Source organism: Elgaria multicarinata, chromosome 3 (assembly GCF_023053635.1).
Source record: "Elgaria multicarinata webbii isolate HBS135686 ecotype San Diego chromosome 3, rElgMul1.1.pri, whole genome shotgun sequence".
Taxonomy (NCBI): Eukaryota; Metazoa; Chordata; class Lepidosauria; order Squamata; family Anguidae; genus Elgaria; species Elgaria multicarinata.
In genome coordinates, this window is record NC_086173.1 from 102,930,995 (window position 1) to 102,950,656 (window position 19,662).

Below are 19,662 nucleotides of genomic sequence, written 5' to 3' on the forward strand. Positions count from 1 at the left end.
GCCTGTCCTAGGTTTCCCCCTTTAGTTAGTGTTGTTATCAGCTAGCATGCCAGATAGTAATAATACTTAATGCTTAATGTTTGTATAGTACTTTCAAGTATTCAAAGTACTATACATACACCATATAGTTATAATCCTTACAATAACCCTGTAAAGTAAATCAGTATTATTATCCCCTATATTGCAATATTGCAGATGGGGGTGAACTGCGGCTGAGAGAGCGTGGCTTGCCTAAGGCCACCTACGGAATACATGGCAGAGGTGAGATTTGAATCAGAAACTTCCTGATTTGTACCTCAGTCTCTTGGCCACTATGCTGTATCAGTCACTGCACCAATATTTTTCGATTTGTGAGGCAGACATATTGTTTTAATTCTGTGTTTTGTTTTGTAATATTATTGGGGGGGGGGAAAATGTTAGGATTGTATTTTGAAATGAATAGTTAGATATATTGGTAATAAAATTCTTATTGTTGATACTATGTTTTATGTATTGCTGTTTCTGATTTATATATTGTGATGCGAATATTAGTTCTTTTGTGGAAAAGCAGCATATGAGTTAAAGAAGGGGTGGCCCTCCAGATGTTTTGACCTACAACTCCCATCATTGTAGTTGTCCACTCTGGACTACTTCATTCTTCCCCAACCTGGTGCACTCCAGATATGTTGCACTCAAATGTCCATCATCCCCCAGCCATGGGGAAGCTAGACTAATCTGTATTCATACTGGAGCTTCAGTGTGTCTGATGTGGACTGGGAGGATCTGGATTTAAATCCTTGCCCATTGAGTGGTATTTGGCCAGCCACACTCTTTCAGCCTAACCTACCTAACAGAGTTGTTAGGAAGATATAGTAGGATAATTATGTCTATGTCAACTTGTGTTCATGGATAGAAGGGTGGAATACGTTCATATTGTTGCTTATTTGTCTGCAAATGAATGGGTAATCCGATTAGAGGCATCCTGTGTCTTGAGAAGAATGAGGAACTGGATTCTTCTATTACATGGAAAATTCAAGACTTTGCAGTTGTGACAAGTGATGTCTGTCAAAATGTCTTCTGCCCAACAAGAGCCGAAAGGTAGAATGGCAGCTATATAAAAGAATTAGATTTGAGAAACAGCTGATCATTAGAGCCTCTGTGTTGCTTGTGATGTCTGATAACTTATAGATTAGTTGAGATTTGCATGGCTGAAGTAGAATGCAGGGGGAAGAAAAGGAACGACAGGTACCTGATGGATGGGTGTTTAAAATTATTGTATAACATCCTCTGTGTGCCTATCTAGAGTGATTGGCAAGCCCCTGACTTGATCAGATTGTGCGAAGAATTGGTTCTCCTTCTCTGTTACTCTGTCTGTGTTCCCAGTTTGCCCCACTTATTTCTGTTGTGTATGTCTTTCCTATCTTTCTGTAAAGAGACACTCACAGGCATGCATATATACACATCCCTCCCCCATGAACGTTGCTTCTCCTTGGTGCTCTCAAGCTATTTGTCAACCTATTTAATTCAGATAGATGAGCTTCTAGGAACACTTTCCCCCTAAGTGACTAAGTGAATAGTTTGTCTGGGGCCTTCTGCCTCATTTCCCCAGGTATAGACAGAACAGCTCAGAGGAATTCTCTAGACCTTGATAATAGCACCTGCATACAAAGACAAAGTGCTGCATTTTCCTGAAGTCTGTTGGCTATGTGCTGTAATTGGTTGCTTTGCAAACTTACTTGACATACTATGAGAGTTTTGGCTTCAGGAAGTTAAATTTTCATTCCCTGTATCCATAGTTCCTGCCCAAAGCATCCCATCTAGCCCTACTTGCTAATTCAACTGATGAAAGAGGGGTGGGAGTTGGGTCTTTGACAAATGGAGTAAGTGGTTGAGGGCCAAAGCTGCAGCTCCACATCTCCAAGTCTGTTGCCAAAGTGGCCCTGGTTGCTAATTAGGGACCTTATAGGCTTCCATTACTACTTATGTTACTACTTCTATTACTATTTCTTAATCTCTCTACACTGGGAGTAGGCAATGTGGTGCCCGCCAGATGTTTTTCACTATAACTCCCAGAAGCTCTGACCTTTAACCATGCTAGCTAGGGCTTATGGGAGTTGAAGTCCAAAAACAAAATAAAACCACAGGTTGTCTACCCTTGCTCTGCACCATAGGTGGGCAACCCACGCTTTGCATATGGTCCTTGAGTGCATTCTGCAGCAGGTGCCCAAGCCTCTGAACATCTCTCTTGCAAGACCGCTGCTCAGCTGCTTTTTGGGTTGGGTTAGGAGGATTGTGATAGGGGAAGAAGTGTGCAGGAATGGCTCTTCTTTTGCACCATCCTTCTCATGTAAATTGCAATCTACCTGGGATACCACACTTTTGTTTGGTGGCTGGAGGGAGTGCAATTGTGATCGGGAGGAATTGTTTGTGGGGAGAGACATCCCTGCACTCCATACTACCCATTTAACTTGCATACCTCCCCTCTGTTCAGGTGATGGGTGACTAGGCAGTGTGAACAGCAGAATGCACAATGGGATCTCATTGTGTAGGAAATTTAAATTTCCTCATCCCTACATGCTGAGATAACAGGGAAAGTGTATATGTGTCTGTCGGTCTGTTGGGGGGTGGGGAGAAGGAAAATTGTGTCTTTCTGTCTCTCTAGGTGTAGGAAAGTGTGTGTGTATGCATGACAGAAAGTGTGTGTGTAAGGCTATGTGTTTGTAAATGGAGGGGGGCAAGGGGACATCAGTCCTAGCCATGGCTATCACTACCATATGGCCTCCAACTCATGGCCACACATGGCCCTTGGGGGCAAAAAGGAGGACATAAAAGGAGTAGGTCTTCCTATCTTTACAAAATGCTCTCCCTATCTCCTTCACACATGTCAAAATTGGTAGGGCTTGCACATATGTGCTTGTGTCATATTGACAGAGAATGTTGCTCACAGAATAAAGCATGTAAATATGAGTCTTTGGCCAACTGGGTGTGGAAAGTAACTTGCTGCTTCTTTCCTTTTAGCTTTGGGAGTTACAGGGGAGGGAACAAAGCTCAGAACAGGGCTCCAACCCAGTGTCCCCACTCCCATCCCAGGATCCTTTAAGCTATGGGGGCTGTATTGACTCAGATACTATTTATTTATGAAGTTGGCATAAGGAAAACACTAGACACCCCAAGAGCTCAAGAAGTCAAAGGTTCAAGGAATGCTGCTGTGCTCTGTCTGCTGTTCACAGGTCCTGCTATATGCCTAGCCCGCAATGGGGTTTTCTACACAAGGCATTTAGAGTGTGCTTGTCATTTCCTACTCATCATTGTTTGGACGATGTTGTGACCCTCTAGTTTTGCTTCTGTGTCTAATGAGCACTTTTGGCAAGATTTTTTAGAGCAGGTAAAAATAGGCATTTAATTGTGAAAGCAAATGAAGCTGCTTTTTTCACTTGTGTATTTGTGCTATTCCACTATACCACAGTGCCAATTAAACGTTATGTAGTGGGAAAGCAGGAAAGGAAATGTAGGAAATGTTCATGTGTAGGAAATGCTCAGCTCTCAATTCTGTGATAAAACTGAAAGTAGATACAGTGGATTAACAGCCAATAATAGCCTTGTGTAATTGTGTAGAAAAGCTCAATGAGAAAATGTTATGAACTAGCTGTGGAGTCATGAGTGTACAATTACTTTTCCAGTTTTAAACCTTTCAATTGTGGGTATTTCCAGTACAGTTCCATTTCTATGAGGTTACTGCTGTAGCCATTATGTAAGTAGGAGCTTATGTTTTTATTTATTTATTAAAAACATATTTGCCTTTCTTCATGAATCTGTTGGGACTATAGATGAATGGAATGAGCATCTTGTATGTGGGAAAAATATATAACCTCTGTTAAGTGTGTGCATCTTTGAGTTTCTCTTTATATCTACTGAGTTGGTGTATGTTACAGCCTACATAAAGAACTCAAGAAATTTTAGCTCAAGAGAGGAATACTCATACTCCGTGATCGTCACCATTATTTTGGATATAGCATTCAAACAATAGATATGCTAACCAGGCTATTCTCTCTAGAAATACTACTGGAATTTCTCTTTTAAACCCTGCACAGATTGCTAACATTTTTAGATATGAACATTAGCAGAAGGAGAGTTAGAGGCTTTATAAGAAAGAGAAAATGTGACACAATTCATTTCTGCAAGTTTGTGCTACGTACTTCTGTGAAAGTAGCAGAAATTTTACTTTATGACATGCAGGCTCCAATGCAAATTACCCCCAGAACTATCCTTGGATTGTAATCCTCCCCGGCCCCAATTTTGTTCCTATAAAATAATTTGTAGTCGCTGCGTTTGCACTACCAGCCTCAAGCGTGCTGTGCCAAAAACGTGGCACAGACCAGTGGAGTACAGTGGAAGAAGCTGACACCTGAACCCTGCCTGCCAGTCCAGATATGAGATCAACCTCCTTGTGGACCCAAGGCTTGCCTCATTGAATCCTGCCACGTTGATACCTGAACTACAAAGAAGAAGTTCCAGAGCATGACTTGAAGTCTTGCAACTTGGCACCAAACCTCGCCCAGACCTATACGATGACCTCGAGTTGTTTACTGATGGATCCAGCTACAATTGTACAACAAGCAGCTGAACTCGTAGTATGCACAGAAGCCCTGATGCTTGTTTCAGGCAAAAGACTATATTTACTGATTCAAAATATCACATGGACAGATTTGGAAAGAAAGAAGATTTGTGACTGCCTATAGAGCAGTGACCCATGGAGAATTAACAGTTGATCTGTTAGAAGCCCTGATGTTGCCAAAAGAATTGGCTAATTTGTCTACAAACAGCTGCCATAATTGGAGCTAGCCCATTTCTCAGTATTTGAATCCACCTTATGCATAAGAAGACTTGGAATTAGCACAATAACTCAAAGTTTTCAAGAACCCAGAAAGATGGGATTTGTTACCCCTGATGTGCCAAGAATCATCATGACCTCCCTGTTTAAAGACCAGGTGTTTAAAGACCTCACAAGATGGACATTGATCAGACTCTTCAATGACTGAAAGACTTTTTTTTGAGAACCATGATCAGCCAAGGAATATAAATGCTCAGTGAATTGTTTTTACTGGCTTCATTTGTAAATGCATCAAAAGAAAAGCCCCTGCAGACATGGACTTGTTATCTTTTTTTTTTAAGAATCCAGAACACCATCGCCCTGCTCAGACATCTGGAGACTGCAGGTTACCGTGCTAGTCAAGCCAAAGCCCAAATCTGCAAACAAGAAGTGACATATCTGGGCTTTATCATCAAGAAGAACACTCGACTATTAGCTGCCAGCAGGACCCAGGCAATCAATTGTATACCCCAGCCCCGGAACAAAAAGAATTACGAGTTTTCCTGGGCATGGCAGGGTACTGCCAGATCTGGATCCTGAACTACGCTGCCCTGACACAGTCCCTCTATGAACTCTTGAAACAGAAAGTCCCTGAATCCGGGACCCTAGACTGAACATCTGAAGCAAAAGAGAGCCTCCGGAATCTTAAATCAGCCCTTACCAGTCCACCCGCTCTAGGACTACCTGATATCAGCAAGCCCTTCCACCTCTATGTAGACGAAAAGAAGGGCACAGCCGTGGGCGTTCTGACCCAGAGAGTGGGTTCGTGGAATCGGCCTGTAGCATACCTAATCAAGAATACTGATCCTGTGAGCTGAGGTTGGCCAGGATGTCTCCGATGTATCGCCGCCGCATGCCTGCCCTTAACTGAAGCCATTAAACTTACCTATGAGCAGCACATAGAAATCACTGCCTCACACTCCATGAAAGCTCTGCTAGAAACCCACGGACCAAAGTGGATGACCAACTCCCGACTTGTCAAATACCGAGCACTGCTGTGTGAGAACCCTAACGTGCAAGTGAATGACTGCGTAGCCCTGAACCCTGCGACTCTGATGCGCTTGCCTGAGCCAGTTATACATGATTGAAATAATGGACACCGTCCATTCTAGCAGACCCGACCTAAAAGACAGTCCTGTGCCTGGCAGCATCGTCCTTTTCACTGATGGAAGCAGTTTTGTCCAGCATGGTGTCAAAAAGGCGGGTTTCGCCGTAGTGACAGAAGATGATGTCCTAATTGCTGAAGCTCTTCCACCTGGCACATCCGCTCAGAAAGCTGAACTCTTAGCTTTAATCGCTGCACTAGAATGGGGAAGAGAAAAGAAGATCACGGTCTATGCAGAGTTACAAAGAAAGCCTGTTAAAGAAGACGTGGGACGGGCCATACACCATTATACTGACTACGCCTACTGCTTTAAAGGTCCAAGGGAATTCCAGTTGGATTCATTGGAGCCGAGCCAAATTAGCTGCACCCGAGAGATGGCAGGCCACGAAAGGTGCGGGCCTAAAGCTCACCCTGAGGAAACAGCCCTCACCGCTGGACACGACGGGAGAAGACTCCTCGGGACCGGCAACCGAGGGAGCGAAATAACTGGGGGCGCTGCATCCCCTCTCAACCTGGAAAGAAGAGGTGGACACCGCCCGAAGCACGTTTTGCCTATTTTGCTCTTCCTGCTGACCCTGAGCATATCATCCCAGAAGTCAAAACTTGATCTCTGCTCCTCTTGTATACAAACAGTGAAACTGCATAACCAAATCAAACAGACTATTATATATCAGAGTAAATTGCAGTGTACTGAGACCAAAACGTCTTGCACTTTCCGTAATGTTTCTTTCTCAGCATGTTCTCTTAATGACAAAGTCACATGTTTTGATCCCAGAGAAAAATCCTGTTAAATGGCACCTAGAGGTCAGAGATGCTAACCAGCAAGGTACACTATTGTAGAAAATACCCCTTAGAACCCCAAATTCTCCAGCTTCTGTGATCATAGACCCTTGCAAGATCTCCCACTGGCCAGATCAGTGTGGGGATCTCAGCTGGGAGAAGACATACATGCACGAAGACAAATATATATGCCCCTCCACAGACCCGATGCGGGCTACCATCCCCAAACAAGCCAATTGCGATAACAGCTGTCCTTATTGGAACTGTGTATGGTGGGCCACTTATCCAACAACACCCCCCTTTAGTAAAATCCACGCCTCTTTAACCAAAGTGCCAGTCCTCAGTAACTGCAAAGCACAACAGTGCAACTTAGTGAATTTTACCATTTTTAACCCACAACAGTTCGTGACCACTTTTGGGAACCAATTCGGGCTCCGCATTCATGGACGGGGAGCAGATCCCCTGGGGCGGATTTATCTGAAGCTCACCCAGTTTGTAGAAACAGGCCACACCATACAAGAGCACTTCTTCCAAGACTTTTGGAAAGAAGTCGAACAGCCTTTTGAAGTGCCAGAGATAGCGCGCAACCTTTTTGTCACTTTTGCAGAAACTGTCGCTGCGACTCTGAATGTATCTAATTGTTATGTATGTGGAGGAACCAACCTAGGAGACCAATGGCCTTAGGAAGCCCAAGAATACAATGTCAGCCAGCCGTATAATAAGACCACTGACCCCAATCCCCATAGTCAGTGGATGCTGACAAACACCCTAATTAGAAGGCGGTGCATCCAAAGAATATCTTCCGGGGGTCCCAAGATCGGAGAAACCCCGTGTCAGACCATTACCACGCTGAACCAAACTATCTTGTCCTATTGACCAAATCAAACCGTCATACCTCCTAATCGCCCATGGCCAAGCTCACTTCAGGCCAGGGCTTAGGCTCATGGTTCAATTAGTTTGGTGGGCTAAAAGAGATGATCAGTATTGTTGTTATAAGAATTATGTTATGCTTGCTGTTACCCTGTCTTATGCCAATGATTATACAAAGTTTGAAGGACATGATAGAGCAAATTGCAGATAAACGTACTGCAGTGCATCTAATGGCCTTGCAGGATTACAGGCCAGTCCCTGTCAATGATGACAATCTAGGATAATGATAGCACTCTGTGCCTTCGCTAAGAGTGTATCAAAGGGGGGAATGTGAGGGAACTGGCTGTCATTTCCGGTTATGACCTTAATGAAGGCCGTGTTCTTTGCGCATGCCTGAAGTCCGAGGCAGACATTCCTACCGAACAGGTTTGAACCGGTTGTGCTATGCTGCCAAGATGCGCACGCAATTCCTTTGTGTAAAAGTGTGGGCGTTTCCTCTGCATGAGGGGCGTGTATAAAAGGCCCCTCCTCCCAGTCCCCAGGGCAGCTGCCCGTGGACTCATCCCGGGCTGTTGTTTCGCTAGCGAATAAAGCTATCTGTTTGGACAAGAACTTTGGTGTGGACTCCAGTTTCTCCGTGTGGGCTCCAGTTTTTCCGTAACAATATGATGGCTAGAAAGTTGGATTTGAACTGAAGGACCTGGTTTCAGATCCTGACTCAGCCATGAAGCTTGTTGGATGACCTTGCATCAGTCATCATCTCTCAATTTACATTACCCCGCAAGATGGCTTTGTGGGTAAAATTAAACATGTTCTCATGTCTGCTCCCCTGAGCTCCTTGGAGGAATAGCAGGATACAGCAATGATATGATATTCTTGTGGCATCCATAAATGGACTCTTTTCCTACGCAAAGTCATTGAATATAACGCTCCTGCCATCTTGTACAAAGGGAAGATTTTGGTGGATCTCATACACTATCAAGGGTAGGTTCAAAGTAGCCCCCCTCCCACTTTGTTAAACCTTCAGTCTGTCACACAAGGAATTACAGAAGAGCTGGGTAGAAGGTAGTCATTGCAGTTCTGGCTTTTATGTTCCTTGTTTGAAAAGAGTATATTGCCTTTCATTCATGGGAACTGAAAATGTTTCTTTTTTGTGAAGGGGATATACTAAAAATTAAAAAACATGTACCAATCAAGTACACGTCTGTAAACAAGCAATTTGGGACTCCTGGAAGCTGGGATACTTTCAACCAGACTGCAGACGGCTATAGAAATGAGACTTGATGGTCTGTTGGCATTATATAAATTATCTTTCTCTTCATCAAAAAGCACACCCATGCTTTTGTTCCTTGTTCCTTCAGCATTAATATATTTGATGATAAACTGTCTTATCTTCCATTCAAGATTACAAGGTGAAGGAAAGCATTATTGTGAATTTGGTCACCTTTGTTAATGTGAATAGCCAATGTATAAGATGGCCAGGGACTTTAACAAAATAATTTTCATGGTCCTTTATGACCAGGGATATTTTCTCAATAACTGAGAAATATAGTATTTGAGAAGATGTCCCCCCTCCGAACTAAGGATATAGGCAAAGAAAATGTAGTGCCAGCTTTGCAGTTTGAATGGAGATAAAACTCAGAATAATAAAAAGTGAGAAAGGAAGCTTTGTTGATGAAAAGTGAAATACTTTGGCATGCCAGGACCCTCTCTAGGAATTTGCTGCAGGGATAAATGGACAGTCTTTTTACTTCCAATATGCTATGTTTGTATATGTGTGAACTAAAAACAAATACAGGTATAAACCTCTAGTATTTTTCCTGTCCAAAGAAAACTAAGCTCTATAGTATTGCCTCTGGACATCTTACCACTAAGGAAAGTAGTGGGCACTTAATGGTATCTTTAAATGTCTTGTGTCTTTTCTATCTCTCTGTAGACTATTTCAGCAAGGGTGCAGAACCTCTTTCACCCTAGGGCTGAATTCCATTTCAGAGAAGCTCTCAGTGGTGGTGGCGCATTCCAGTGTTGGGTGGAGCCAAAGTAAAAAAGGTGTTGAACCCCAAACCCCAAAATACTGGCATATTTTAGCTTAAAGCTCTTACTGCCAGTAACTAAGGCTTAGGAGAGGCATTTCAACGTTTCAGGACCGGGGGGGGGGGGGGAGGGAATGGCAGAAAAGGCAGGAAACAGTTGAACATTTGGTGGTGGTTTGAAAGAGGGTGAGAGCAGGAGAAGGCATGTAGTGTTCTATTGGACCACAGAGGGCTGGATGTGGCCCCTGGGTCTGAGGTTCTGCACCTCTGATTTAGAGAAATGTTCCTCCTCCAGTCTTCTACCACTGAAATACTGAGAGTCTCACCATGTTGTTTGGAGACTGTGCCCTTTTCTTGACGACATCGGGTCTGCAGCACGGGGTGGTGAAAGGTGGTGTGCCGCCGCATTGACACTCCTTCCAACCGTCTACAGTGGAAGGAGTGCAGTTGCAGGCTTTCCGGGAGGCATTGTCGGTGTCGCAGCTGCACCCGCCGACTCGAGCACAGACGTGGCAGTTTTGGGGCGCCTGGGAGCATCTGCACCCCCTCTTCCACGGTTAGGGTTTGTTTGTTTTTAAATTGTTTAGTTCTCCTCCCCTTTTTTTCTTCTTTTAAAGCTGTAAATGTGGGGGGGGCAGGAACGTGGTGCTCCCCCCTCACAGAATAGCCACCCCCCTTTAATTCTTTTTCCTTTTTTAACAAGGCACCGCAGAGGCGCTGAGCCTCGCTCCAAGCTAAAAAAAAGTCAGGGCAAGCGCCCGACTTTTTTTAGAGCGGAGCTTTGGGGCTTTGCCCCTGGATCACTTCGGAGTGGCGGCTGTGTCATGTAGATCACCTGCTGCCACTCTGAAGCTACCCCGGGGCAAAGCGCCCATCTAGACAAGCCCTGTGTTCCTTCTTCACAAATGAAGAAGACAGTTTTAGCTTTTAAATTGCAACCATAATCTAAACCTGATTAAAAAGGAACTATTAAAATGTGAACGTGGACAAAGTGAAGTTGATACTTAAAAGGAGTGAGAATTCTTTGAAGGGTTTGCTTCTGTTTTGATCCCTCATTACTCGACTAATCTCTCTCCAGATTAGGGTGATTTGCAGTGCAGAAGATTATTCTGTGCAGAAGATTCTGAACTACTTGATTCAAATCCTTTTGACTGCAAAAGCGGTCATTTGTATGAATGGCCAGGAAATTGGTTTCCCAGTGGGCCATTGCGACCAAGGGCTCCACATCATTGGCTACTATTGGTGGGGGCATGGAAACTCACATTGTGATGACATCATATCACATGGTGAATTATACTAAACATTACAGGAAGTGCAGCTGGAGACACTAGACATGTGTGCTGTTTCTATGTAGTAGTAATAAACTTTATTGTTTCAACCCATAGTTACAACAAGCACAATAAAAACAATACCAAAATAAATCATACATACAAGGTCAGAAATTTTGTTCTATACATTGTGTGCTGTTTCTGCCCCCGGGTCTATCTCTGTATGGAAATGGGATGTTCTCGTGTGCAGCAGATACCCAAGTGCCTGATTTCTGTCCTTTATTGTTCTGTGGCTAGTTAAGTAAGACTATGATCGGAACTGCCTGTTCTTTTGAGCCCTGCAACCTGTAGACAAGCTTTCAGATGAAGTGTGGTAAGCAAACTATATGGGGAGCCGAAGTTTTGAGGTTCCATTGGGAGGCCAGAGGATATGAGGGTGGGAACAATCTCCCTTTTGAACCCAGAGACAGGCTGGTAATAACAATCAGTCTTTTTTCTGTCCATCTCCAGCTGTAGCATTTAGCAGAAATGGTGTATTAGTTAGTAGAAGCAGAGCTTGAGAATATAGCAGTTGCAGGTTAGGTTATTGCTAGGCAAATCCTGTCGTTCTCATTACTCTGCTCTGAAGTCCTCTGTCTCAAAGCCCTGCATCGCTGACCACAATTCCCATGGCTCATGAGGGTTAGATTGGATTGCCTTTCTTGGCAGGAGTGATGTGATGTGTGTTTCTGCTAAGCAGTTCCATGGGGGTTATAGAAAGATTACAGAAGCAAACGGATGGTTTGTTTGGTTTGATTCCCTCTAGCTTGACTCCTTAGTGATTACTCTAACCACTCATTTTTCACATACATACTCTGACAAATTGCCAAAGGGGATATTGCTGTGCAGAAAAGAGCCAGGTGGATCTTTTGATTTGGTGACAGAATACCTGGATGTCATGTTTGCCATTACCACTTCCATCTTGCATGACTGAATAAATAGCCCCCTTTCCTTATCTATAAGCAGAGGGTAATGGGTGACATTAATACACTTCTTATCATATTGGTTTTAAAATATTGAAAAGGAGTAATACAGCATAGGTTTTTAAAAGTTATGTTTATCTTTAAGTGTATGTTACTTTTGAATAGATCAAATATTGCCTTTTCATTGAGTGCTTTCCAGTATTGTCCTGCTATAAGTTGTATTTTGCATTGTTGCTATTTTTGAAACAAAGTTGTGCCTAGCTCAGATTCCAGAGAGTTAAGCTCTATTCAGGCATGCATATGGAGGGCTTAAAGTGGGTAGGTCTATGCATGCTGGCCCCACCCCCTGGATTTCATAGCGTGCAGGCCCCGCCTTGTCAGTTCAGACCTTGCCATGTTGAATCAGCAAGGTCTGAAAGGGAGTTCTACTCACATTCACTTGAACCAAGTAGAACTCTCTGTGCAGTGGGAACCCTGGGCTTCCCCAGTTAATGCAGAGTCCAGGTGGGAATCTACACTGATGTTATTCTAACGTTTTGAATGGGTTACTGTGACGCACAGCGTCACGTGACCCTGGGTCTCCAACGTTGCAAATGAGTTGTACTTACAGGTTCTATTTCTTAGTTCCAGCATGGCTACAGATTCATGTGCCTCGTTCTACCAGTAATTTTCCTCTCCCTTTCTCAGAGCTGCTGGGTTTGCTCCGCCCACTTCCTGTTCTCCTTCCTTCGTCCCGTTTGCTATCTTATCTGCTACAGCAGATAAATCACACCAGCATTATACTGTGCAATCACTGACAATTGCATGCAAAGGACTCAGAAGTTTTCCACCTTAGAATCTGCTTTGATTGTGAAGTAGTCCCATGCATCCAGCCTTAATTGTGCTCCTTTTGCAAAAGATTCGCCCGAGCCGCTGCTGTGGGCGCAGGAGCAGGATTTTAAACAAATGCTTACATCTGCGTAAGCTTTATAGATAAAGACACCAAAATTGGCACAGTAATTCAAATACCAAATTTGAATCAAATTGGGTCATCGGTTGATTTTTTATGATTTTTTTTTTTAACATTTTCCCCCTCTTTGCAAAGGAGCTGAGGAGCGCTCAAAGGATCGCTGTAGCTCCGTGCAGGAAAATTAACAAGGGTCTAAAGTCCAAAACTCATGACCAGTGGGGCTTAAATGGGGCTGCTACTAAAACTTTTCAATTTGGTCTCCCATCCAAAGTCAGACCAGACCCAGCCCTGCTTAGCTTCAGCAAAGTGGCTGGCTCCTATGCATTCAGGCAATTCCCTGGGACTTATGTTAAGATGTTTTGGGAGGAGGTTTGTGTGTGCTTATGACTATTGCCCTGCCCTGCCCTGCCCTGCCCTGCCCTGCCCTGCCCTGCCCTGCCCTGCTGGCTAGGAATGAGGCAGGCAGTGGGCGGAGCAAACCCAGCAGCTCTCACAGAAGAGGGAGAACAACGGAATGATTTAACAATGTGCCCTGAAATTCCGTTGCAGCGAAACGTAAGTCACACTAGTGTGTCCCGTGATACAGAGAACCGATACAGAGAACCACGTTAGAAAGGGACACTAGCAACGTTATAAGACTAGTGTAGATCCGGCCCAGGAGGACTCTTAGATTACACACTAAATCCTTTAGGGGGAGTGCAATCCCATCTAAAGCCGGTTATAAACCTCCATCCAGAGTAGTTGTTTTCCCAACCTACAGTACCTCTATTTTGTCTGGATTAAGTTTCAGCTTGTTCACCCTCATCACCCCCAAGCAGTCACATTGGTGCAAGAGTTTGACAAGTTCCTGGAATGTGTAGATGGAGACGAGAGATAGAGCTGAGTATCATCTGATGATACCTCAACCCAAACCTCCTGATGATATCCCCCAGGAGTTTCATTTAAACATTAAAAAGCATGGGGGATAGAATGGTATTTTGTAGCACCCCCAGCTATACAGTGAAACAGGAGTCCCCAGCACCACCTTCTCAGACCACTCCTCCAGGAACGACTGGAAACCCTTTTAACACTGTGTTTCCTAAGCCCAACTCAGAAAAACAATTCAGAAAGATACTATAGTTGATGGTATTGAACGACACCTGAGAGGTCCAGAAGAACTAATATGATTTCACTCCCGTTCCCTGCTGTAAGTCATTAACCAAAGCAACCAAGGCTGTTTCCATCCCATAAGCAGTTCTGAGAACTGATTGGAATGAAACTAAATAACCAGTATCATTGAACAGTGCATTGAGTTGTGAGGCTACCACATGCTCCAGCACCTTGTCCAAGAATGGGAAATTTGACACAGGGTGGTAGTTATTCAAAACCATAGGATTTTTTTTATTTATTATAATTATACCCTGCTTCTCAGCCATAAAAGGTTCTTGGAGCAGCTTACAATCAATTAACAAAGAAGCCCTCAGGCGTAAAATCTTAAAAAGACATGACACACAAGGAAAAGGAGTTTGGGAGGGAAAAGGGGAAAAAGAGAGAGAAAGAGATATTAAGTAGACTGGCAACAGGGCTGATGGGATTGTCCTGCTCCTTAAAGAGGGCAGTCCAATTGGAGCAGGCCCTGATGTTTCTTCCACCTGCTCCTGTCCCCTTGCTCTTTCTTCTTCCCCACAGAGTCATGCTGTCAGTTAGCCCTGGTTTTTTTTAAAGTACAGGCAGCCTGGTAAGGAAGAAGACAATCTTTCAGATAACCTGGTTCCAAGCCATATAGGGCTTTATAGGTCATAACCAGCACTTTGAATTATGCCTGGAAACAAACTGCAATCCAGTGGAGCTGTTTTAACAGGGGAGTTGTATGCTCCGTGTAACTAGCCCCAGTCAACACTGTGGCTGCAGCTCTTTGAACCAGCTGAAGTTTCCAAACACTCGTTAAAGGCAGCCGCACATAGAGCGTGATACAGTAATCTAATTGGGATGTAACTAAGGCATGTGTCACCGTGGCCAGGTCCGACATCTCTAGGAATGGGTGCAGCTGGCGGACTAGCTTTAACTGTGCAAATGCACATTGTGCTCACACGGTCTGAGCTCACTCAAGCGTTGTGCCCATATTTATTAAGGGGAAAATTATTCTCTGACAAGTAGCATCTCACACACCCCAGACTCTTCTCTGGTTTGAGTGCCTTTAGTAAAATATCAAAAATGTCTAAATTCTGTTTAATGGGGGTCTAGGCCTATCACTGGATAAGTAAAAACAAACTCATTCACAGCACACAGCAGAAATGGCAGTGCTGGTCTGGATGGCAGCCTGAGAATGTCAGGAGCTTGTTTTAATATTCATCTGGCAGGTCCCTAAAAAGTGTGTGTGTGTGTGTGTGTGTGAGAGAGAGAGAGAGAGAGAGAGAGAGAGAGAGAGAGAGAGAGACAGAGAGCATAATCTTTGGATAGCAGGTAAAGCAATGAGGCCTTTGAATTGGCAGTAGTGACAGCTGCTGTTGCCGCTCACTTGTTGCTTCTTTCAGAATAGACAGATAATTGGCATTGGTACTAATTGGTCTTTCTACTACAATTGGCATTGTTGAGTAACAAATGGATCCATAACTACAGAGGTCCATGAAACTTTCCACCAGAGAATGTCAACAGACATTACAGGCATCATTGTGAGGTATTTAACCACTCCATTGTTCATATGCAGAAGTTAGATTTTTCAGAATCTAACCCTGATTTTATTATTTATTTATTTATTTATTTATTTATTTATCATACTTATACCCCGCTCCTCAGCCAAAAAAGGCTCTCGGAGCGGCTTACACTTAGCAAAAAAGACACATTCCTTTGCACATTCCTGGTGACAAATCATGGGTTAATTAACTCATGATTTGCCAGAATGTACACAGCATGTGAGCTTATTTATTTATTTATTTATTTATTTATTACATTTCTATACCGCCCAATAGCCGGAGCTCTCTGGGCAGTTCACAAAAACTTGTGAACCTCCCAGAGGTTCACATTTACCGCTTCCATTTACTGTAAACAAGCTCTGATCAGTTTGTTTGGAGGTTGTCACCATAACATGCAAACCCAGACTGATGGTTGTTTAGGGGCTAAACAACCCAGCAGTTAACCCAACAACAAACCATGGGTAAACAACTGGTTTGTTTCCCCCCCCCCAAATAATCCATTGGTCTGGGTTTGATATCACTCTGACAACCTGTGATTGCGCTGATCAGAGGTTGTTTACAGACATGGGAAGCAGTTCACAGGCGGTGTGCGTTCCCACAAATCATGGGTTAAATAACCCACGATTTCCCACCATGATGTGCAAACTGGGTCACTGTCTATTGTCAGGCTTTGGATATGGAGACAAGAGGTCTGGACTGGTCAATAATCTAGATAGAATATGATGTCTTTGTTACTCAAAAACAAGTTTACCAAGAAACCCATATAGTGCATACAAACTCTAAACATTGGATAGATGCAATTCCCTAGACATAAGTGAGAATGTATTAACTAAGCAGTAACTGAAGCCTATTTTTCAAAATGCTTGGGGACAAATAGTAATTGCTCTAGGGCAAAACTATCCATGAACAAATGCCATAGAAACATGATGTAAGCAAGTGTTCCAGTGATTTCATTGCTTAACTGCTAAAATGTGCAGTGCCAAAGCTCAAGCTTATTTTGAAGTAATTCCTTCTGACATGGAAGCATTCCCCCTAATTCCACATGTGCCTGGGTGTGTATGTTGTGATTAATAGGCACATGCTCACAGGTGCTTCTCTATCCATTATGACTCCATGTGTTCCAGGGCTGATCCAGGGCCAAATTAAGCCTCGAGTCACCTCATGTTAGCTATGTGCTAAAGTTGAACTTTCATTCTATATTTTAGAAAGAACCTTTTTAAAAGCAACAACAATCCAGGAATACTGAGAGCTGGGCGTACCTCTGGCACTCAGACCCTTCATGGCTATGAACAAGTCATTTTCTGCTCTTGTTTAACCTGTTATTGTGCTTCCTGCCAAGTTGTGATGCTCATGAAGAGCTGTTTTTATATAGGAGAAAAGATAAATTCCAAATAAGGCACCCCGCCCCCAAATTGGAAACAAAGTGCTTTTTGTAATGTGCACAGCTCCACAGGATGCCTCAATGAGAGTGACAGAGGCATGGCATAGCCAACATAGATGTATACTTACAAATAATGCTCACATTGTTTATAATAATAATACTAATAATAAATTTCATTGCTTTGTGTTTTCATTGGTCAGTAGTCATTATTCAGGGTTCATATCAGGAGTAAAAATAAGCTGGTATCCCTTTGCTTACCCTTTCCTGAAGTTCATATCAGACATATTTTTAAAAACATGTTTTTATGCACTGTGTATCAGGCTTCATTGAGTATGAAAGAGGTACATGATGAAAATGTAACATGCGAAGCAGCCCTCATCCTGCTTTGGTATTTCTTTACTTCCCTAAGACAGTGGTTTTCAAAATGTCGACCTTTAGATTGACCTTTAATATTGATTTATCTGCTAAGAAATCTCTGGGCATCTCCCAAAGAACCCGTGAATGTAGCAGAAGATTCTGTGGAGTGTTCTGCAGCGCCATCTCAGCTGAAAGAGAGTACCAAACAGGCCTATTGAGCCTCATGTGAGCCTTCATAAATTGAGGGCCAAATTACACAGTACATTAAACACATATTCTGGCTTCAGGTCCTTAATTTTTCTACCTTAAATAGAAGCTGCACGTGTGTGTGTGTGTGTGTGTGTGTGTGTGTGTGTGTGTTAGGTCTACACCAAGAGGGAAGTTTTTAATAATCCTTTATCCTCATACTGTGATCCTGATGAATTTATTTATTTATTTATTTATTATAGTCCTTTTATCCCGCTCTTTAGCCAAAAAGGCCCTCAAGGTGGCGTACAAAAATATTTCTTAATGAAAAACACCCTCCACACTGCTACTTATGTTGGGATGAAAGTTATCATTTGTACTGATGGCAGTTTTGGAGGACAGTAATACTGCAGGCAAACTTTAAGCTCACCCTTCTCGTGTGTCTTGGTCCCAATTTTGATTCGTCCCCACAACTGGCACATAGGGCCAAGTTACACTTCTTACATAGCATGTTAATTTGACCCAGATAGTGCAACTTAGAACAAGTGCAATACTCTTCTTCGGCTTCATATGGATGTTAATAATGATGGTAAGTTATCTTTCTAGGAAATGGTCAACATTACTGATCTTCTAATCAAAGAACCCCTGATAAGCTTGCAAGGAACCCTGGGATTCTCCAGAACATAATCTGAAAACCACTGGTTTAAGGTGTCTGTAATGCCATTGAATTGCAGTGCCAGTATTATCTCATTATTGGAAAGATAGCATTCTGGGACCCTTGAAGCTTTTTGTCTTCTAATGCCTGCCCTTTCTTGTTTCCATAGATAGATCCAGAGAAATGCCGCTATGCTGTGGGTAGTATCCTGAGTGAAGGAGAACAGAAACCATCTGAGGAAGTGGTGCGCATGTTCCTGAAGTTTGGTTTCAAGATTATCAACTTCCCAACCCCAAGCCATGTAGTCATGGCAACCTTCCCCTACACGACTCCGCTGTCCATCCATCTGGCAGTGAATCGTGTCCACACATGCCTTGACACATACATCAAGGTAAGTGATCCTATATAGCATGTCTTCAGTTTTAAGCCGGCTGGTTAAAGTCCTCTCCTCTTGACTTTGTGCAGATGGTAGTCACTGACGCAGTTTGCATGCAGTGGTGGAGGCCTGATTGGAAGTTGCTCCATGACCTGTGTCTGTCAGCTTGGCTGGTTTGAAGCACATGTCTGAGATGGCAGACATTTGGAGACTATTGTTGAACTCTGCTGTCTTCCTGTGCTGGTAGCTCCATTGTCTCCTGGGCATGCTACCCTGGAGTGGTGATGACAGGCAATACCCCTGGGTTCAAGGGACAGCAGGGTGTATTTACAACATTTGAACACTTGCTTTCTTTGTCCTAACTGTGGGTAAATGCACAAGCCTTGTGTGCTGATAACATGGATGGTGGAGAGGAAGGAAAGCAACGAAATGTATGCTCGCTTTATGGTGCAGAGATGACATTTTGATGCTCTAGGAAAGGTCCTGGAGAGTGCATCTGTCACGCAAGCAACGAAAACATTAAAGCTCAAAAGAGAGCTACGGATTGCACTGGGAACACCTGGTAGCTTTTTAATGAGAGCTGCCTTCCTGGTTTAAAACAATAAATCCAAAATCCTTGGTGCTTGTGCTTTTCAATCTGAATGAAGAACAGAGACTTGTTCTAAGCTGAAATTCTCCTGTTTCAACCAAGGAAGACAGGAATCACAGGCAGATGTTCACCAAACTTATGATTGTTTTGTGCATGTTCCTCCCTTGGGAATCTGACACTGGAGACTTGCTTGCGAATTTTAATCACAGAGTTTCTGTGGGACAGCTCAGGATGGGCATAGTTGAGACTGATGTTGCGTAGCCAGGCTGTGGGACAAAGTAGACGGTTAATCAATTTTAGGTTTTCTAAGCAGTTGTTTATCATTTGACGTCTCCATCAGTAAATCTTGAAGAGGAGTGGGCATTTCCCCCATTTGACAGAAGTGGAGGCGAAACACAGATATTTGAAATGATATATGTGGGAAAGATAGAGTAAGGTAGATACGTGACTGTATGCATGTGGATCTGACAGTTGCAGTTCTTACCCAAGCAAGACGCAAATAAATGGAGCAGAAATTAATGATTGAAGAACTATTTGTTGTTTTAGGGTTGTTGTTTCCTCCCTCACCTTTGAATAATTTCCTGAAGGAAAGACCAGAGCTGGAAAATCCCAGGCACTTGCTTGCCCAAA

The 19,662-nt window shown here is 43.3% G+C and overlaps 1 protein-coding gene across 4 annotated transcripts in view; it reads left to right on the top strand.

The window, feature by feature from the left end:
* The window catches only part of TEX264 (testis expressed 264, ER-phagy receptor), a 177,775-nt gene that overhangs the window by 34,177 nt on the left and 123,936 nt on the right, over positions 1-19,662 (top strand). For all 4 annotated transcript variants that reach the window (XM_063121117.1, XM_063121118.1, XM_063121121.1 and 1 more), the window contains exon 3: positions 18,237-18,458. In XM_063121117.1, the coding sequence (XP_062977187.1) occupies positions 18,237-18,458 (222 nt within the window). The remainder of the gene's footprint in view (positions 1-18,236; positions 18,459-19,662) is intronic.